Below are 22,966 nucleotides of genomic sequence, written 5' to 3'. Positions count from 1 at the left end.
TTTGTCATGTTTTTTGTTGTGTTTTTAATTTAATATCGAAATTAAAACGCAGTGTAGTTAATACTTTGACCCGTGAAAACTGCAATGGGTCAGGCCAGATGCTGAAAGTTCAGTCAATTAAAAGGTTTTAATTTTACTTAAATGTGCAAAAAGATTGTATTGACAAACTTATAGAACTTGATTTTATTGTTTTCCTAAAAATAGGTTCTAGTCAGCCAGGTTCATAAAGAAAGACAACCAGACTTTTCTACATAAGTAGTTTAGATTTTATAAAGCTGATTTTTTTATCCACATGGTTTGCATTTTTTATGGCACAATAGAACTGCGTCTATTAATTTATCTCAAGTTATGTTACCGACAACGTGACATATTTCCTCATAAAACAAAAACAATTCAATTATAATACAATCCATTTAAAACTTAAATATTTCAAAACAAAACATTTTTCTCAACACAACAGAAGCCATCAAACAAAATATCCAAACATATTTTGTGAACACACTCGCACCCATAACAAACCTCCTTGCTTGGTCCCATAACAATTGGCCAACATAAAGAACTGTCAATATCTTACCCAGCCATCGTCTGTCCAGATTATATCAAAACATTTAGGTTTCAGACCATTGTTGTGGTAACAATGATGTGTTGCGAAAATTAAAATTTCTTTGCCTTTGCACGTATCCGCCATGATGGATTGCGTTACGTTTGTAAATTCGATTAATATTTTTTTAATGTTAATAGTTGCTAATAAAATGCTCAAACTTTTGTATAAATATAATAATTTTTTCTGTCATTTTAAACTGAGGTTGTAATTTTATTCTGACAGAAGTCACAAATACGGCTTCTGCAAATTTTGCTTGCAGGCACATAAAAATACTTCCCAGGTTCAACGTTCAACCTTACCTTTCCTTATTACCTTACCTCATTTTCCCTTAAATTCTTATATAAATTATGAAGTAGATATACCTAAGACTCATGTCTGCGTGAATTTTAAAAATCTCATCAATTAAAATTATGTAAACAAAATTCATTGAATGTAGGTATTCATTGACGTTAATTTTGAAACTCTCCCGCTACGCTATGAAAAGACAGTCAATAAGCATTTGTTTATCAAACAAGCCATTGAACATTAGCATTTGTTGACACTAGACAACTATTACGACAAACTATTGTAAACATGACTACAAACTGGATATTGTTTACACCTCAGATCGCTTTTTAACCGATTTCAAAAAAAGAAGTTCTTAGTTTTCCATTTCACGAATCCGTTTGAAATCTTTTAGAATATTTCTTTCGAAACTAGAAGGGAGTATTGTGTGAAGAGATTAAGAAACAAAGTAAAATCCGCATATGAGTTAAGACCGAGTTCAGAGCCATATCGATATAAAAAAAGCTGCTAAAGTGTAACTCTTGCTTTTTAAAAGCTTTTGTAATAATGATGTAAAAAGGGTCAAAATGCAAGCATATTGTCGCGTCAATCAATTCTCAAGAAATCGAGCTGGCCTTTAAATTTTGACAGCTCTTCGAATTCAGAACAGACACCATTTTGAATTTACACTTTTTTTACGGACCAAAGAGTCCGAAGCTCACGTTACCACACAATACCTTTAACTTAAATGGTGCAAAACGTTCAAACACCAATTAGTGAAGATATGCCCCATTCTTTCGCAGAAACTGTGGCTCAACGAGGTTTGTGGCCATTGTGTTCATGGAACATTACTGTTATTGCGGCATCGGCAGATATCTCGCCTGATTAATGATTTTACCATAAGATTTGCGATGGTTCTCGCAAGGGCTGTAGTCGAAGCCGCATTGTAATTCACGTTTTCATTGCTGGGTTTGATTGGTCATTGTTTTTTTGCGATTTAATGGACGCCTTAAGAAATGGAACAAGATTTTCATATGTGAATATTTTTATGTAGAGGTTGCGTATATGATTTAAACCATTACTTAAAGTTACACTGTTATCGAAGAAATCCATTAGTAATTAATTTAAAATTTTGCCAATTTAGCTGGTAATATTATCTTGACCATGATTGATGGTCAAGTTTTTGTGCTGAAGTGGCAAATCACTAAATTGCAAAACGATCTTCTGTAAGCACGCTGGGCACTTGAAAAGGTCACACTTGATCTTGGCACCAAGTGTCAGCTAATGTTGCGTATTTTGTCAAAATAAATTTAATTAATTCGGCCTTGCCATTTAGGCAGCCTAGAAAATTCTATAAGATGTAATAGCGTTACAGAAACCTAGATATTAGGGTTTCTAAATTCAAAATGGCGTAGACATAACGATGACCTAAGCTACAACAACAAAGTCACTGTTATCTATCTTTCTATTTTGTTTTGTCATCATCCGCATCACGCATCTGACCTAAAAATACTATAGCATACGCAACATTCAATTCAATTAAACCGATGCTGCAGCCGTCTGTTTAATTCTCATCTATGATGAATCCTTTCGAAACGAGAAGGGAGTATGCGGAGTAGGGGTGGTAAAACGGACAGGTGGTCGCGGCTCGCGCTATTGCCGTGCCGACTGCCGCAGCGCGTATCCGACCGTCACGCAGTACAAACTGTCACGTCGACATTCCCGCTCAAATTTGAATTTTTAATTCGCCATTTTGGAACATAGTGTCGTGCAGTGATTTTTTTATTTTTGTCTTAGTGGCAAAGGACGTACGCTCTAAGGATAGTGGTGTGTTGTGTGATGGTACTCAGCCGCTCTGGGTTTTGAGAGCAGTATGAGGGGCAGAATTTGTCAGTTTTTGTTGTTGGCGCATGCGGCCTGCGCCATCACCGTACCAAGAGTAAGTAGACTTTATTATTATCTAAAGTATGTATCCAGCCTAAAAACTATTTCCCGCATCTTCGGCACTGGTCCGGAAGAAAGCGGCTGCTAATTACAACTGTATGCGTTGAAAGTGGATGAATTCGCGTGTGTTACATCGATTATTTATTATCCCAGATACATATGTAATGATTAATTGATTTATTCCGGGGCCATTTGACGGCAAATCTGAATGTGTAAGCAGTTATCGGAATCACCTAGTTATGGTAATTTAATGTGCAAGTTAGTTTTATCGTGTTAATTGCGTTTTCACAGAAAATCTTCAGCTGTCTGATAATTTTCTTTTTTATTGTGAAAATCTATGATTAAATGAAATTGATGAAGTATCTCGATGTAAGCTGAACACATCATCAGGCAGCCTTACATAAATAAATATTTAGTGTTAAAAAAAATGTAACTAAGTACTAAAAGTTGAAAGGGTGCTTAGTATTAGAAAAAAGGACCCTTATTTACATACATATTAACTTAGGTTGCAAAATGCCGAAAAAAAAACTAGATCAACTAATAACAAATCCCTGGTCAAGTGGACATCTCTCATTGAAAAGATTTCAAGAAGATAAATCCAAAACCATTTTAGACGATAGGTTTAGAAAATACTCGTAGAAAAATTACAAGAGCCTCTTCATTTTTGGGAAACCGGTAAAAAAAATCACAAAGAAGTTTAGTAGGTCACGAATGTTTAAATACCATAAATAAGCGAAAGAATTGCGTGTTTAAAAAAATAACATCGGAAAAGCGGGAAAAGGAAGCTACGGACACGAGACATGATACGCAATTTGTCATCAATCATCATTATAGAACTATTATACTATGGTTATTATCATCCGAGGAATCTGGGTGCTTGCGTGAAAATATACAAATATTTTAACGTGTTTTTTTTCTTTTCTTTTATAACACGAAGGTGTGCTTGAATGAGTTTTAACGGAGTTAGTTTTTTGTGATGATAGAGCCTTGTTAGACAAGGAGTCGATAATATGTATGACTTTTAGGTTTCATACACGGATATGGGAAAAAGAGTTTACGCTTTTGAAAGATTCCCAGAGAATTAGTTAGTTTAAGCCGAACAAAATTAGATATTTTACAATGTCTAACGACTAGAGACAAAAGACTTGTACCTTATACGAAACAAACTAATTTTCAAAAAATGTTTTGCTGATCCTAATTTCGACAGTGATCTAATAAGAGTTTAATTTTTTTCCTTTTGAGTTACCTACTTTAATTCTGGGCTGAAGGATTGTTTGAAAGAGTTACCGCGGCCCTGGTATATAAAAAGCCTACGCAGGAACACGGTGGATTTTAGTCAGCAAAAGTCTGATACTCCCTCACCGCTGCTAACCCACAGCAGGAGGGGGTAATTTGATGATTTTTGCAACCGAAAAAAAAAAATTGTTACGGAATTCTAAAAATGAACGTCATCCTTTCAGGCTATTTATTAAATACAAGTAGGTAATATGCAATTATGAATATCCATTTCATGTTTATTACCTTTATTACGAAGTATTACTCGTCAAATATATATTGTTACATTTTGTTTGCGTGCAACTTACTTTATCTACATTGTCTTGTTTTGATTATAATTCTAATTGGACCTAGCGATATTGAGACGAAACACGATATATTTTTTAAGAACGAACATTTTAATTATTTATCGATTGAACATTACAGCAGATTATTACCTAGTGTGTTTGTTTTCTAACCTATATTTTTCTATAAGTTTAAAAAAAAATCCTTTTCGGAATTCACAATTTTTAAGGTTAGGTAAAACCGGCAAATTTAAGTCATGCCTGATTTAATAGCCAGTACCTATAATATCAGTTTTATCCAGTAGGATAAGTATAAAGAATAAATAATATTGCATTACATATGATTTCATCAATAAATGCAATCATCATCTTATTCATTTATTTTCTTATTATCACATTCAGGATTTAAGAATATTGTTTTTTGTATTTTCTAGAAACTAGAATATCAAATACCTGCTTTGACATGACAATTAAATAGCAATAAGCTTTTTATAAGAACTAAATATATTGACCGGACCTCTAACCTAATTTAAGAATAGGCAGGCATACTAGTTATAGTCACCTTCTTACATTATCGTCACGACTTCTGTCACCGCCTAAACCATGTTATAATCTATAATCGGATACACTCATAATACATTATGGACATATTATACTCAGTTAGAGGACAAACCTTTCTCTCTTTCACTTAAGAGTTTGCACAACCGATGATGTAACATACGCCTTACAAAATATACGCTACAGAATTATTTTTAGCAAAACGACTCGTCGCGATTTAGAAATTTTTGTGACTAAGACTTTTGCGAAAACCCACTGTGCATATGGGCACGTCTGTGTCCGTCTTTACGTAATCAGTCGCTTCTGTTGGAACAGGATGTTAATTTGGTTAAATTTTTACAAAAATGTATTTTCGATTTCTATGCACCGTACATGTATTTATTTCCCATTTGTATAAACTAAAGTTTATGGTATCTAGGTACCTACTTATTTTTAGGAAAAAATAAGTAGTAATTAGGCAATAAGCCGATAAGGAAGCTCAAAACCACCCATAAGCTATTGTATACATAGTTTTATGGCAATTTTAGAGTCTGAAAGATCTCTGAATTCAAGTTACATTGTTACAAGTAATGTAGTATGTACAAAAAATCAAACAAATAAACAAATCTTCCATCATAAATCGCACAAATTAAATGAAGATAATCCGCGTAACGCATGCAAAATGCGAAGTTTTATGAATAAACATGATGCCGCCTTGAACTACAACCATGAATACTGATGTGATGAGATACACACAAATGCTTAGAAAGTTAAATAACGTGGATATTGCCCAACATTAAGTTTAAAAGCCGAATTTATTCGCTATCGTAGTACTATGATGGTTATTTGGGCAATTTAGTTTTATTGATGTAGATTTGGAGGGGTCAATTTCGCTCTCTACGCTTGAAGAAGACTTTTATTGACCAGGATCGCGGTAACTCTAGTTTTTATTTACAAAACGTCGTTTACAAAACTTCAATAATATACCTAAAGCCTTCTTCTAAGTTTGATGAATATAATGTTGAAAACTGCATCGAAATCGGTTAGCCACACGCGACATAAACGCATCTTTTCGGGAATTTAGGTACTTAAGTTTCTTTGATCTGAGGATGTAAATTATAAGGGACAATTTCGCTGAGGAGGTACCTATGGTTGAAGACAGCTTTTATTTTGTGTACTGAGTAAAAACGAACAGTATTATATACAAGCGGTTTGTACTTATATTAGTCTAATGTCTCTGAGCTATGGTACTAGCAAGATTCGTCACAATACGTTCAGTAGTTTTTGATTGTAAGCTATAAATAATAACAAACGATTTGAGCATTATACGCATACGTAAGTTAGATAAGCATTAGTGTGAATAGCTAAATAAAATGTTCTAAATCTGAGGTTGATTTGTCAACTTTTAAGCATCTTGATTAGCTATAATTTTTGAATTATCTACGAACAGAATATTTATCTCACCTGCAGCGGCGGCCCTAGCCATTGCGAGGCTACGTGCGGCAGGTCTATGCGAGGCCCTTTGTCCTACGTGAAAAGTCTGTTGTGAGCTAGGAGTTATTTTCTAGTTAATAAAAGGACTTACAAGCGGCGCTACCTTCTAGGTTCGGCTAAAAAAGGATGAAAAAAAGAAAATGGGAAATAAAGCACCCGGACCGCAGCGAGCGCAAAAATTTTTGAGCTTTGGGTCACTAAAGCACCTAAACTTGTATATTAAAGAACGGTGCAAGGTGAAGTCGCGAGCGCAGCGAGCGCGAAAATTTTTGAGTTTTGGGACATAAAAGTACCTACTCTAATCATGTTAGAATGAACGGTACTGACAAGCGAACAGCCGCGAGCGTAGCGAGCGCGAAAATTTTTGAGTTTTGGGACATAAAAGTACTCTAATCATGTTAGAATGAACGGTGCTGACAAGCGAACAGCCGCGAGCGTAGCGAGCGCGAATTTTTTAAAGTTGTTTGTTTAAGGACTCTCAAATTAAACTCGGAATTAAGCACAAATAAAAAGAATCCGTGACTGGATCGAGAGCCAGTTGTTTTTGTTACGTTGGTGTTCCAATTTTTTTGTTAAATTGAGAACTCAAAAAGTAAACGCAGAATGAATAAGAAATAAATAAAGAAAAATACTTTTTTTTCTTGGACCAGATATATATGTATTTTTTAATTATATTTTTTTTATATTAGTGTGGGTTGTAGCGCGAGGCCCCCCCAAGCGCGAGGCCCTGTGCGAAGGCACAGTTCGCACACCCCTAGGGCCGCCACTGCTCACCTTTATATTATGTGCCGTGCTAAGTTTTTCGAGCGCCCCTTTCGAGTTGGCAGACTGTGGACAGACTTTTTGATGATTGAACACTTATCATCTTCATTTGTGCATCGATCAATTAAACTATTCAGCCAGTGACTTTGTTTACAAAATACTAATACCTAATATTAATAAATGCGTGATTATTCTAGATTATTCTTTACAAACATGACAGTGAAAATGCAATTCCACTTATCAAATGACAACCATATCAACTTTTTACATCAGAAAGAAATAAAAGGAAATAAATAGGAAATACATATACCAATTTGTCAGCTTTCCTTGATAGACATTGAATTGTCTTTGTTTGTATGTAAGCAATTAATAGCCTAATAACAGTGAAGCGTGAATCTCGCGTGAGACAAGCAACTACTTTCACCTCTGCGCGGGCGCACCTCTGTGATGTGACATTATTGTTTATTATTTATATTCGTGAGATTATAGGATTTTTACTGTTTTATAATAAATAAATGAAATTCAAATCAAATCATTTATTCATTTTTATCAAAGTTCACATTAAAATACAACATTATTGCTTAAAATCTAGACATATGTGCTAACATTATAATTGGTTGAACTAGGTTAAACCTGTGTCTCAAGCGAAAAAGGACCTTATTTGCTAATTTGACAATATAAATTGACAATCTAATATACAAAAAATTAAATAGCTAACATCGATTAAAATACATACTTTGCTAATACCTAATACCTACTTATTATTTATTTAATTGAGCGTTATGGCAAAAGTTATGGTAGAAAATAGAAGAATTACATTTCTCAATAAAATACTTAAACTTATTTATTTAAAGCAATAAGTAAGTAGGTAGACTTAATTAACAATCAATATAAATAGGTACTTTATGCTAATTTATTTTACAAAATGATTTATAACTAATTGAAATTGTATCTAGTGCAAAAATAAACAATGTAGACAATTTATGTGTGAACCAATCAAAACTACCGGAAAATTAAGCCCTTGTATGAAATGAAATAGTCTACGCAACAAACAATCTATCTAAGTAATAGGATTATTGACACCATAAGCAACTTCCAACAAAATTAAAATTGAGCAAAAACTAACTTACATCATCTGCTAACAATTTCACAATTGCAAAAACCCATTACTGTGAATTATTATCAAATAAGCGATCGATAAAGCCGCCATTTTGTAACTCAATCAACAAATCTTAAACCACAGCTTTTGTAACGCAAAGGAAACAGATGAACAGCCTCTGTGTATGTAGTTTATGGATATAGTCTGTAATGCAATTCATGTGTCGTCTAGGGTGATTTAATAGCTTATTTAGACTTCGGAAAACGATTTATCTTCGTTCATAATATATCTAAGGGCCGATTTTCAATCGCCAGATGACTGAAAAATATATTGGACGTTTTGACACCTTATGTATAAAAAATATGTTTAACCGCTATATGTATTTATTTCTCAGGTAAAAGTTAACTGATGATTAAAAAATTAAATGTCTCTGAGTGTGTCTATAATTAGAGAGTTAAAGATTATTTGTTAGTTTACATGCTGTGGGTAACCTATCTCTGAAAGGGCTGGACTTCTTCCGAGTAATTGGGTTATATTTCTAGTGCATTCTAAATTAGTAGGAGTAAAGAATTTTCAGTTTAAATAACGCAGTTCATAAAGTTATTATATCTACTTAAAGAAAGTCACGCGGTCTTACTAGGTACTTATTACGTGTGATATGGTAATAATAAAAATAAGATTATACGGTCCAAGTCATGGGCTTAACTATTATTTAATATTTCATGGCTCGTCGCTTAGAAATTCCCACGGCAATTAAGATTTAATTATGATAGGTGCATTTCAACGTGCAAGGGCTTTTTAACACTCTTTAATTGCTTACCTCTTCTTTACTTTTGAATGCTGTCTAAGTACTTATTTAAGTGTTCTTTCCACCTAGAACTTGTTTTTTTAATAATAATATTATAAAGTGTATGTTTGTGATGGATAAACTCAAAAACTACTGGATCGATTTTAAACATTCTTACACCATTAGAAAGCTGCGTTATCTGCAACTAGCATAGGCTAAATTATCCCGGTACCTATAGGCAGTAAGTTCCCACGGGACGCGGTAAATTTGCATTTTATGATTTTTTTAAAACATTATTTAAATATCGCTGCACTAAAAATGATGTAATCTAAAAACAGCTTTTAAAATATACAAGAAATGCAAATGCAACATCATGAGAAATGTAGGCGATTTCTAAATTAATGAGCCTAAGGAAATGTCTTGGCAGTTGCGAGGAACGTCTTTGCGTAACGCAGTGGAATCGGGGAACGCTGATACCATCTTAGCGATCTCTCGATTTACGCAATTTACCACTCGATGTTGCATCGAATTGCTATTCGAATTACGTTCACCGTAATCGGAATTATTCGAATATTCGTATTCCAATTAGTATTACAAATACATCCTTATTTGTGCATTATAAAGATGATGTAAGATCATTCATTCGGTCGTTCACAGCGCGCCATTTGTCATTTTCTCGAAATAAATCTTGTCTCAAGTTTAATGTTTACTCATTAATCTTCCTCTTAAAGTATTGTTACTGTTCTCGTTGTAATTAGCTTGTGGTTTTGTGATGTATTAGGTTAATTACAAATACTACTGGCTGTGTATTTCATAATCAGTTTTACTTTTGGCGGGAAACCTTTTTTCGCGTCATTTTGACAGATGTCATAATTTCTTTTTTTTTTTTGCTATTTTTAAATTTTCATTGTGTTATTGTTGATTCATTTACTGTGAATCCACCTTTTTTGTAGCCATATAATAATAATGACATAGACATCTCAAACTATTCTCTTATTTCTCCTCAAGAAAATCAAATAACATTTTCACGCATCCGTGAGTAAAACTCATCAACTTTGTTAACAGTTTCTATAAGTTTCGCAAATATTTATACTTCATATAATAAACAGTCACGTACCTATATGACACGATACTCACTTTCTCCGTCAGAACAAGTTCTCGGAGCTTTCTGCTTCATACTATTGTGTTAGGTCGCTGACATTATGCGTAATTATATAAAAATTATGTAGGTGTGTAATATACAGAAGCCGGTTTTTTTGTAGATGATGTAGGAAGATTTTTTGCATAGTTTCGTAACACAATTGGGATCTGATTTGTAGGGAAAATAATGATAGAATAAGTTAATGATCCGATTGCAGCCAATATAATAAAAGAGCGTGTAATGTAGAGTAGGTACATTAGGTACCTACACGCTTTTTGCAAGGCAATTTATTTAAAGGGATATTATTAAGAGGAAATATTTTTTTGTTCGTTTGATTGATAATAAACAAACAACAAAAAAATGTAAAGACTCCGAAACGACTGAACCGCTTTATGCTTGAATTTAAATTGTTTCCTTAAATAAGACTTGAGTTCTATGCCGTGTTTTCTTACTTAGTCGATGCACTTTTTATAACACTAGATCTTCTTCACGACTCCAGTATTCACATAACTACACTCACGACAAACACTTTCTACCACAGATAAAAAAATCATATGCAAATTATTCATTCTACTATGTAAAACCTTGTCAAAACTTCGTAGGACTTTCGCTTCATTAAAATTAAACTTCTTATAAACGTTTTCAAAAACATCGGTCGTGTAGTACAAAGGTATATGTGGAATAACAATCAGAATACGTTTAGTTTCCACAAAATGAAGAAAGTAAGCTTTCTGTCGGCACGTTTTGTTGATGCAGCACCTCACTTGAGTTACGCACTGTCTAGATTTTAAGTGCCAAAACAATCAAGAAAGTGATTGCAAATTAATCACGTTTTATTTGACTTGTGTGAGAGAGACTTGAGTGACAGTTTTGGCTGAATGTCGTGTTCCTTTGCATTTTTAAAGAGAATTAAAAGTTCTTTACCTAACTTGCGAAAATAAAAGCAAGACTTCTTTACTTGCGTATCTAATTAGGAAGGTTAGTACTAGGGTCACGACTTTGAGCAGGTCACGAATTCACGATTAAAACTCAGTATTTAAGTCAAAAGTTTCACTTTCCTGTGGTAGAAATTCGGATATGATTTCAATTGTATCATCTCATTGTCAACAATGTTATTTTATTGTACTACAAAAAACGTTTTAGACTGGATAATATTATTTCATCTTCATTGTTTCATAAACGCTGCAGTTGAGTCATTAATTAAATCGAATTGACAGTAGGTACCTAATAACTAAGACCACACGGCACACTGCAAACTTATTAGTCGGAAGATAGTCTGGTCGGGCTCATTAATCAGTATGGAGATGAATGAAAGTGCACATGTTACAATGATCAGGTATTCAGCCGATATGAGACCGATTAAAAGTTACCGATTCCATACCTTCACGATATAGGTACTGTTACTTAACCAACCATCGAGGTAACTCTCGGCCGACAGTTCAGACAATGGTTTGATGGGCTCTCGGGCTAATTTTGTAGCTAATTATAGTCAGCTTTAAAAATCAATCAAATTGGCAATAACATTCAATCTAGTTGTCAACACTCAGACCAAAGACCAGACTCGACAGATATAAGTAATGTATGTCTTCAAACATAATATATGGTCGAAAGTTTTGTAACCGACGCGACGCCATATAGATCATAGACACATATTTACACGCGACATTTACGAATGAGATCTGTAACAAATCTCTTTGCTATTATGGCGCGCTTTTTTGTTGACAGCGACCATAGTGCAATAGACTTGTTATTATTGGTTAAACAAAAGCAGGTCCGTTGTTTGTTTATACTATTGCCTAACAGTGTGAATTAAATAATTTATACCTATTAGATACCTAGACAGGAGACTTGGTGTGAGACTGGATGTAGCTGAGTGTTGCGTATCTGCGCCTATCTGACCTCCTGAACTCAGTTACATGGCCAACCCAATAAATACTCCTTGGTAAAAGTCGTTGTCAGACTTAATTGCTTCCGACTATCCGTAACGACTGCCAAAGATGTTCAAATGATATGTTTTACATACGTTACAATGTAAGTATATAACACATTCATTCTCATCCTTTACCTAAATATAGGTACAGGTTTTCTTTCAGCATTATTTTCTAGTAGTATTTACGCTTAGGTACGCTCTAGACAGGCACTACCGGTATTCGATATAAACTAGTTCTCTATTTCCGATTATTGGATTTCCAACAACAGTTGATTATGTAAAGCAGTACTTTCACTTGATATAAGATATGAATCTACTGCCTACATTCCCTTTCGATATCTACTTATCTTATATTACCCTTTCTTAAACTAGAACTCGTATTAGGAAACGGTCGGTGGCCTGATCGTCAGTACCTAATGCAAAAAAGTCATCTCTTTTACAATGTCTTGAAAAATATACTTTTATGTACAAGGTCTACGTTAATTAATTTTAATCTCGTCATACCTAATTTTCTTAGATTCACGGATGGCAAAAATAATATCTCATTGTTATAGTGTAGGTAAAACTTATAAGAACTGGCAAGATCTACGTAATTCTACATTAACTTGGCCTAATTCATTTATACGTCAGTACCTTACAGGCAATTTTTACGTGAAAAACAAAAGATCAATTTGTACTTCGCACTTTCCCACACTAGTGACCCGAATCCGAATCTATATTTGCCAAGCCTTTTCCCAACTACGTTGAGGTCGGCTTCCAGTCTAACGGGATGTAGCTGAGTACCAGTGTTTTACGAGAAGCGACTGCTTATCTCACCTCCTCAACCCAGTTACCATTACCCCTTGGTAAGACTGGTTGACTTTCTGGCGTTGACTACTTGCACTGTCTGCCAAAACTATTCAAATGGCAGCCGTGACAGTTTATCATGGTTTCCAAAACACGGAAGAACTCGTTATGACAAGATGGTCACCCATCTACAGACCGAGTGCACCGAGCGTTGCTTAACCTTATGATCGATCGATCCAAGAGGCTTTGACTTAGCTACAATATCCACGATTATATTATAAACCACGGTTATAAACTTACGTATTACGTATGCAAAGGCAATAGCCGTCGCGTCTGTAATTTCACCGCAGTGACGTCACAGCGTCTCATCACACCTGCGTGCGCTTGCGCAGGTCGACGATCTAGAGCTGGGAATGAGCGCTAAGTGGTTTGATCTAGTTAGCGCATTGCATTTTGCTACGAATAGATGTTCTGTTTTACTTTTTTGGTACCGTTTTGTTGATATTAAGATAAGTACATATGTTTTGAGGTTGATATTGTCTCGGGCTGATCCGATGAAAATTAATATGATGGAATACCTAATTACATAAAACAATAGACATGACGTCCTTAACGCCAGTTTATGTGATGTATTAATAACTTAATTAAATTGAAAATACCTATATACTTAATACCTACTTATATCTAATATAAAAATATGTAGGCACATATTAATACCACCGAATCAGCAAGCTGAAGTGGCAGTGGGCTGGCCATATTAGCCGAAGAACCGATAACCGTTGGGGTAAACGAGTTCTAGAGTGGAGACCGCACCTCGGCAAACGTAGTGTAGAACGTCCTCAGGCACGGTGGAGTGATGACTTGCGCAAGACAGCTGGCAGGAGCTGGATGCGAGAAGCTAAAAATCGATCTCAGTGGCGTGCACTTGGCACGCGATAGGCTGATGATGATGATGATGATGATATTAATACAATTTTAATTCGTCTAACTCACTAGATTTTACCATAACGAACTCAAAAACTGCTGGTAAAAATCGCAAATTAAATAAAACTCACAGATTTCTGACGCAGTCTATCTCTGCCAAATGACGTATTTTCAAAGTTTGTCGACACACATCGTTAAAATGCATTATTCATTATTGTATAATCATTTTCTCCGCTGCGTCGACATCAGAATGGTTATCTTTGGATTCGCTACTTTCTTTAAATGCTTTTTAATATTCATAATGACGGGGTCTTTAATTTATTTATATTATGGTGATTTGGTGATATTTAATGGAAAAAGCTTGCCATAACGTTATGTAATGTGGGAGCTGATATTATTATTGTTTAATTTACGTAATAATCGGTTTCGAATTTTTTGTACGGATATTAAGCGGACATTTTGTACAGATTTTTCTATTCCTATTATTGCGGACATGAAAATCTCGGTCTAAAACGGAGAATATTAAAACTTTATCATAAATCTAAATATGTTTAGAAGGAAAAGCCAAAAGTGATGATTTTATTAAGAAGAAATACTTTGTTCTCTCACATTATTTACCGCCAAAATTTGACAGCTCACGTCACATTTCCCGCTTAAAAATTTCCCTCCACAACAATGCAATAAATAGACAATAAACAACATAGATCATACACGGAGCACGGAGTCGCATCTCGCACTAGATTCGTCTGTCCGTGACGCATCAGCCGCAAGAAAGTGCATTCTTGCGCACTCTCTGCATTTGCTACTTAACGGGCCATTTAGCCAACTGCTACTAAATATTAGTTTTAATACCCATTGGACTTGACGGTGTGAATTGCTGAAATTTAGTGATATTTTATGATGAAATTGAATGACTGTCAAGTGTCAGTGTCAGACATTGGGAAATACAGCTTGTTTTTGTAAATTGGTTGTAATTTACGATGTATTGAAAGACAAAGTCGTGTCTTCCAATGTAGGTCTTATTTTCTAACATATTTTCGTTGCTAAATCTAATGCCTACAATCAACCTATCTCTGCTTTAATTCTGAATATTTGTCATAGTAGGTAACTGATGTGAGTCGGGTTTATCAAAATGCTGTCAAGCGCCTAAAAATATTTTATTGCAATTCGTAACTGAAACTTTGCTGTCAAAATAATTCTAAAATGTTTAATCAAAGCCTACTAAGCATAGATGATGTCAATTTCGGAAACTTCCCAATTACTTACCTTAATTATCCACATTGCCAGAAGTAAACCAATAGGTACCTCTATCTTTGGGCGATATACCGTGTTTTAGGTAAGAGGGCACTAGGTTGCAGTTACTTGCACCGCTACCAGCGAACACTTTCAACCATAAACAATTTACACTTAGTCTCTTAACATTCAGAACCATCTAGAATGTATCTTCCCATTTCACAGTTAAGTAATAAATTCTCACGATTTCAACCATTTAGCGGCTACTCGTTTATGCAAATTCTAGCTAGAACTATACAATTTTGAAACCACTTGCATAGTGCACAATATGACATAATTTATGCAAGTATTCAAACCAGTTTTGCAACTAAATTGTCAACTTTTGTTCTCACCTCGGAGAGAAATACTTACTCAGTTTTACATATTTCTTGTAAAGCTGAGTCCATATTGTAGGTACCTCGGTAAAAGATTTTAAATAAAGTTAAGTTTCTCAAAACATAGTTCACGCAATGAGATACTATTATAATAAATTAAGAATAAAATAGGTTTATGAATTACCACTTACAATTTCTATTAAGTATTTATTCACGATAAAGTAAAATTAACAATACCTACAGTTGAATGGGTTTAAAATTATTACGCTCTATGACTGAGAAACAGCCGATTTATTTTGCAAAATATATTTGAGTCCTACTTCATTAAGGTGCGTAAGCGCTTCCCTTGCGATGTGGTTAAAAGATAATTATTCTGATTCCCATGGTTTTACAATGATGATAACTCATGACGAAAGTAGGTAGGTATAATTCTCTGTTCACCAGTTCCGTGATCGCAAAGTCTTAGCATATTGTTAGTGTGAATCGGCCTTATGTTTACATTTTTGATATAAGTGAGAGCATTGACATTTTGGCAACAGTGTGTGATAATAAATAAAAAGCTTTTTGATCAAATCAACATTTCGTAACATCCACTTCCGACTCATAAGTAAACTTATGTAATATTGTCAATTAACTATAGTTTTTTCGGCTGGCAACAATAGACAATCGTAAAATTGTTATGTCCCGTATTTTGTAACACTGTGTGTACCGTTCTACTAATTGGCGGAATTAAATTCTTTTGAAAACTTTAGATCGCTAATTGGTTTGAGGAAACAATGTACAATAAATTCTTACGTAAATATTACATTCTTTAAATTACTCGTATATTAACGACTTCCTTTCGTTGTTTCCAGGTAGAGAATGACTACGACAGAAGAAGACAGGCCACGCTACCACACCCCGGGTTCACAGAACATCAAACAAGATTCGGCTTGAACTCGCCTCTTCAGGGCTTCCAACAGCAACAGGCTTTAATCACAAACCCCCCACCAACAGTCCAGTTCCAGCCATCCTTGTTCCCCCAGCAACAGCCTCAGCAGCTGCCGCAGCAGCAGCAGCTTCCTCAACAGCAGCAATCCTACGTGCCACAGTTCAACAACCATATCCCGAATATCAACAACAACTTACCCTTACAGAACAGCAACTTCCAATTCACACCTCAAGCCAGCAACCCGCCTCTGTTGCAGCAGAACAATAACTTCCAGCAGCAACAGAACTTGAGGCAGATCCCGCAACAAACTCAGAATATCCTGCAACAGCCCATTCCTACATTACCGACTTATCAGAATGGACACTTGCAGCAAAATCCTACCTTCCAGCCAAGTATTCCGGCAACGGTTAACATCAACCCACAAAGGCCTACGCAGCAAGCCTTCCTCCCCACTATCTCGACGTCACACAGCCAGCCTATCAACCAACCTATCTTCAGCCAGCCGAATCCCATAACTATTCAGCCCGCTCCGAACCTAGCTCCTCAGAATTACAACCAGAACCAAAACAATGCACAGCTCCCATTCCAATCGAATCTGGGCCAACAACCGATCTTCTCTAACGGACAAGCTTCACAAATTCAAGACATTCTTGAACAGCAATCTAAGGAGAACTTGGAAAAGCTAAAGGAGTTGCAGGAAAGAGCTAGGATTATCCAGAAGCACCAGGAGTTTGTGCAGAAACAGCAGCAAAAGCAACAAGAAAAGGTCGAAAAACTGCACGAGGAGTTTGTTAAGAAACAAGCCACGAAATCAGTACCCAGCTTCACGACGACTGAAAGCTATGAGGAATATTATAACAGGAATTCTGAGAGGCGAAGGCCCATTTTACCACATGAGACGGATTTATTCAAGAAAGCTGTTGAAATGTACGAGAGGGAGCACCCTACTACTACCACTACGACCACCACGACGACGACCACGACTACCCCGCCCCCACCACCGCCCCCCACTCCTAGGTACAGACCCCGCCCTAAACCCAAACCTAGGAACCCCCCACAAGACAGAAACAAGCAGAAACTGTACAACGAAATCAAGAATCTCTTAGAGGAAAGCGAAACTAAAGGATTCGACGACAGCTTGAGAGCCAAGAGTGCTGAATTATTAAAGAAACCAGACATTCTTAAACAACTGAAAGTAGCTCTCGCTGAAAACGCCGCAGACTTCTCTGAAAAGAACTTCTCGTCCCGAGAGATTTCTCTTAACGGGCATAAATATGAAGTGATTAGGACTAATAACCCAAATCTGATTCCCAAAGGTGCTATCACCGCTGATAGTTCGAACTTGGCACAAATCATGGCAGCCGCTCAGCTTGAACCTCAGAAGGAAAGCAGAGTTTCGATTGAGGATCTAACGAAAGGTATCTTGCCACCTGGTGCAAACTTCGAGTTGATCAAACAGGCGGAAAACGGTAAACTTGAAGAAGTCAAGGCACCAAGTGAACTGCAAAACAAAAAGAAAGTTACATTCGTTTTCCTTGAGGAACAAGAAGACGGTTCATTCAAGGTGAAGGGTGTCAAGGCGAATGGCCAGCAGACTGAAGAAGGTCCCGAAGTAGAAAACATTCTGAAGAAAATAAAGAATGGTGAGATTCAGTTGCCTGGACAGACAAAGATCTCTAACTCTATCTTTAGCTCAACCACCGCCAGCCCAATAACTGAAACAACTGACTACGTTGCTGCCTCGTCCCATCATCCATCAAGTTACTCGACATTCGTTAGTACTTCTAACCACGGATCAACTGGCCATACCAACCCTATCGTCCATACAACACCGACGCCACACTTCCAGCCTTCCATCCAGCCTTCTAGGAGCACCGCCCAAACTCAGACACACTTCCCGTCCACCGTAACCGTATCAAGCACCGAAAGGTACAACACCAAGTCCAGTACCCCAAGTTATGAGTACACCTCAAGTAGGAACAGCATCAACCAAAGTCCAAGAATCACCTTCCCAAGTTCGACTCATTCTACGATCATCAACACTACCCCTTACCGTTCCTCTGAGAAAGATTTAGTTGTGATTGGCTCCAGCACGATTGCTCCAACCATCAGTGAAGGAAGCTCATTGAACTTAGCAAGGCAAGCATCCCCACCAGCCAACCCGGGGCTGGTGGACATTCTGAAGGAGAATGGTCTGTTTGCGACGGCGAAGTACTTGCGCCAGTCAGGTTTGGACTCGATCTTGAATGAGACGGGTCCGTATACCATCTTTGTGCCAACTGACAAGGCGTTTAGAACTCTGCTCGTACAGCTCGGAGGTCCGGATAAGGCTGAGGAAAAATTCCGTGACAACCCTAGACTGCTTAGTGGTGTAAGTATAGACTAGTAATTTACATAACTATGTAGTAAACGACTGCTGTCGACGAATACATATATTTTAACTTAATATTCTATCACTTACCATCTCCCGTGGCTATTTCCAGTTGCTACTCCACCACGTGATCCCAGGAGCGTTCGACATCGGCTCCCTGCAGGACGAGATGACGGGCGTCTCTCTCGCCGGCACACAGCTCAGGGTCAACCAGTATGACATGCACGATGTTGAGTGGAACGAGGTCCGAGTCACCACCATCAACGGCGCCAGGGTGCTCGATGATAAGAAGGATATTCATATACCACAGGTACACACTAAATAAACACTATTTTTAAAAGAAACATCCTATTGACCTTTTTCAACGACTTCTGAAAAAATAGATAGATAGATAGATAGATAGATATACTCTTTATTACGTACACCAATTTTTAAAAAAAAACAAAAACAACAACAAAACACACAGATTTAAAAGTCGGTGACACAATGGGCGGTCTTATCGCTAAAAGCGATCTCTTACAGACAACCTTTGGATGGATTGAGAATAAAAAAGAAATAACTGTATTGCAGGTAGTTTTTGGTGTACTATGTATAATATTAATACCTAAAAATAGACAAATAAAAAATAAATAAATACATATACATATAATAAATATATATTTATAAAATAGCACAAATATGTATATATATAATGTATAATGAAAGTTGCCAATAAACTTAGTGATACCTACTCCGTAGGTATTTTACTGGATTATAAATTGGAAAGGTAGTGCTTTTTCACCAGGTTCTTGAAGATTGCTAGAGATTGAGCCTGCCTTATTGTCACGGGCAATGCATTCCACAACCGCACAGCTTGAACGGTAAAAGATTTATCAAAGAAGTTAGTGGAATGCAATGGCATCTCTAGCCTCAAATTCTCAGATGACCTTAGACATTTTGCATGTGTGTCATTAAGGAACTTAAAACGTTCTTTTAGATAGGATGGGTTTTTTGGATTGAACAAAATGTTGTACAGTAAAGACAGGATATGAGTATTCCGGCGAAGACGTATAGGAAGCCACTTGAGTTTTGAACGGAATTCAGAAATATGATCATATTTGCGCAAGCCAAATATAAATCTAATACAAACGTTTTGAAGTCGCTCAAGTTTATCAAGCTGTGCCTCAGTGAGATCGAGATAACTGACATCAGCATAATCAAGGATTGGAAGCAGGAGGGATTGTGCAAGCGCCATTTTGGTGGCTGTCGGGAGAAAGTTTCGTAATCTCCTCAAGGACCTGACAGATGCAAACACTTTCCAGCTAATTTCTTGAAGTTGGGGACCCCATGTAAAATTTTTGTCAATGACAATCCCTAGGTTTTTAACTTTGTCCCCGATTGACATAGCAGTGCCACCAAAAAAAATAGGGGGAAGTTGCAGCCAGTCAATCTTTTGAATCAATCTAGAGCTACCAACTACAATGGCCTGAGTTTTTGCTGGATTGACTTTGAGACCATAAGCCTGACTCCATTCGCAAATTGTAGCCAAGTCGGTGTTAATATTAGCGATTGCATCTGCCAAGTCCGAGAATGCAGCTTGGCTATAAATTTGTAAATCATCAGCATAAAGGTGGTAGGAAGAAAGAAGATTTTTGGAAATAGAATTAATAAATATCGCGAAGACTAAAGGAGATAAAACGCCACCCTGTGGCACGCCAACAGAAGTATAGCACCATGAAGAGTATGCGTCTTCTATGCATATACGTTGACGGCGGCCAAACAGGTAACTACGAAACCAGTCAATCGCCGTTGGAGATATGTTCAGAGAGCCAAGTATGCCAAGCAGGACATCGAAGTCGACGGTATTAAATGCATTACTAAAATCTAGCAAGCAGAGAACCGTCAGATTCCCGGTGTCCATGCCACGGCGTATATCCTCGGTAATATTCACCAACGCAAATAGGAGATTCGCAATTCAAATGTTTGTCAACTATAGAGAGTTGACTGGCAGATATTAATCTATACTAATATTATAAAGAGGAAAACTTTGTTTGTTTTTTTTGGTTGTAATGAATAGGCTCAAAAACTACTGGACAGTTTTTAAAAATTCTTTCACCATTCGAAAGCTACATTATCCACGAGTAACATAGGCTATATTTTATCCCGGTACAGCCAGTAGTTACCACTAACTACTGTGTGGTAACGCGCGCGGGTGGTGGGTAATAAAGTCAGGTAAATACATACCTAATTATGTAAATGTTACAATCTTGAATCCATACTCCTAACGAATGTAACAGAGCACGTTGTTAAAAGTAAGTAGGTATTGTTCAGGCGCCTCCGTGTGAGGCAAATAAGTATTCTATAGTTTTCAACTTTTTGTTGAAATTACTCAGGATTTAACATGAGACTGGTAAAGTTAACTCACAAAGTGAATTTCATTCTTCACTTGCTTATAGAAAAATGCCAATATCTCAGAGATTCATGCCCGTTTTCACCAACAATCTCTTAATTTAAGTGCCACTTAGAGTAAGGGCTCTCCCAATTTTGACATAAATAACTATGTATAAGGGACACCTAAACTTTGGTGAAAACGAAATTCTTATTAAGTGTTCCGTAAATGCTCTTAGGGGATCCCTAAATTTAGGTATTTGTTGGTGAAAATGGGCTAAAATGGTCCCTAAAATTACATAAGTAGGTAATTTTTATAACTTTGTATTCGCTTTCCAGGGCATAGCACACGCAGTAGACCGCGTGATGTTCCCGCTGCCGGTCGGCGACCTGGTGCAGACGCTACAGGCAGACAGGGACAGGAGATTCACCACATTCCTGAAGGCCATACACGCCAGTGGCTTTGCGGAAACTCTTGCAGGTAAGCCTAGTGGGCTGTAGACATAATCAAAAGTTTTGCCAACTGCCGTCCACTGGTAAACGTCTTCTACGCTGTGGTATCTTTGCAAAATTAATAGTATAAGATGAAGTAACTAGATGCGTTAAGTTTGGCATCTACTCCTTTTTTAGAAACAATAATATTTTTTCGAATCCGAATTGATTTTTTAGTTAAGTAGCTTATAAAAATGGCGGTAGTTTGCGTTCGTCACTCGGAGCAAAAAGTACCTACCTAACCGACAATAGCACAGTATACCCTTAGTATACCCTGATATCTGCACTGAACTCCGAATACCGTCGCGTCGTCCAAGCAGTTTAAGCCGATATTTTGACTTTTGTTAATCTTGTATTCACTATCTATTCCAGAAAGCAAAACCTACACAGTTTTCGCGCCAACGGACGCGGCGTTCGCGCGCTTGTCACCCGCTGAACTGTCAAGATTCGCAGAAAAGGCGGGAGCGCGAGCGTTGGTAGCGAGGCATGTGTTGCCAGGCACGTTATATAGCGCCGGCATGAGGTACTACCAGCTTAGGAACTCTATGGAAGACGCTAAACCATTGACGCTGCAGAAGAATGCTGGTGAGTTGACTTATGGAAATACATGTAAAGTTTATATGGAATGAGATACATGTATATTGTGAGATACATATACATAGATAGAGTTACATATACATAGTGAGATACGTATTCATATTGAGATACATATACATAGTGAGATACATATAATAGAGTTACATATACATAGTGAGAAACATGTACTTAGGGGGATGCATGTACATAGTAAGATACATATATATATTGAGATACAAGTAGTTAAGGCGATTTAAACAAGGCCATTGGAAGGGCCACTGTTTCGGTTGACTTTATATGCCTTTTGGGTAAAGAATAAACGTCCCGATAACTAGATCAGACTATCAGGCACTTAACTAGTAGGCATTTTACGAACAATATGTAACATTTTCATCATGCTCAATCCTTCTCCATGTGAGAGGAGGCCTGTGCCCAGCAGTGGGACGATAAAAAGGCTGTAACAAAAAATGTAACATTTTACTTATAACTTTCCAGGACGCATCAAAGTGAACAACGCACAAGTGATAACGCACAACATCCCCGCGACGAACGGCGTCATCCACGCGGTGGACGCCGTCGTGTAGCGTGCGCGAGCGCAGCCAGTTAGCTTCAATGAAGCTCCGCCAGTCGGCCCGCAACCGCCGCGCGAGTCGCACGACAGCGTCACTTATCATAATATACTTTAAGACTGTAAATAACGTTAGTTTAAGACAATAATTTATATATGCGTGTTAGATTTTGTAAATAAAGATTTTTAATTGATGATGATGGATTTTTATATCTACGTGGTG

At 36.8% G+C, this 22,966-nt stretch overlaps 1 protein-coding gene across 1 annotated transcript; it reads left to right on the top strand.

Annotated features, from left to right (window-relative positions):
• Positions 1-2,493: 2,493 nt before the first annotated feature.
• Positions 2,494-22,938, top strand: LOC110379695 (uncharacterized protein). Its single transcript, XM_049852396.2, has 6 exons — positions 2,494-2,807; positions 16,293-18,740; positions 18,853-19,050; positions 21,447-21,588; positions 21,972-22,184; positions 22,671-22,938. The coding sequence occupies exons 1-6, from the start codon at positions 2,742-2,744 to the stop codon at positions 22,757-22,759; spliced, it is 3,156 nt and encodes a 1,051-aa protein (XP_049708353.2). The 5' UTR covers positions 2,494-2,741; the 3' UTR covers positions 22,760-22,938.
• The last annotated feature ends 28 nt before the right edge of the window (positions 22,939-22,966 follow it).

The sequence above is a fragment of the Helicoverpa armigera genome, chromosome 6 (genome assembly GCF_030705265.1).
Source record: "Helicoverpa armigera isolate CAAS_96S chromosome 6, ASM3070526v1, whole genome shotgun sequence".
In the NCBI taxonomy this organism is placed as follows: Eukaryota; Metazoa; Arthropoda; class Insecta; order Lepidoptera; family Noctuidae; genus Helicoverpa; species Helicoverpa armigera.
Note: the sequence above shows the minus strand (reverse complement) of the source record. Positions and strands in the feature narration are given on the sequence as shown.

What these genes read in the sequence shown, in the direction of transcription:
- LOC110379695 (XM_049852396.2), top strand. Translation starts at nt 2,742, where the DNA reads ATGAGGGGCAGAATTTGTCAGTTTTTGTTGTTGGCGCATGCGGCCTGC. An exon ending in GCGCCATCACCGTACCAAGA is followed by an intron (nt 2,808 to 16,292) that starts GTAAGTAGACTT and finishes CGTTGTTTCCAG; the next exon opens with GTAGAGAATGACTACGACAG. An exon ending in AGGATATTCATATACCACAG is followed by an intron (nt 19,051 to 21,446) that starts GTACACACTAAA and finishes TTCGCTTTCCAG; the next exon opens with GGCATAGCACACGCAGTAGA.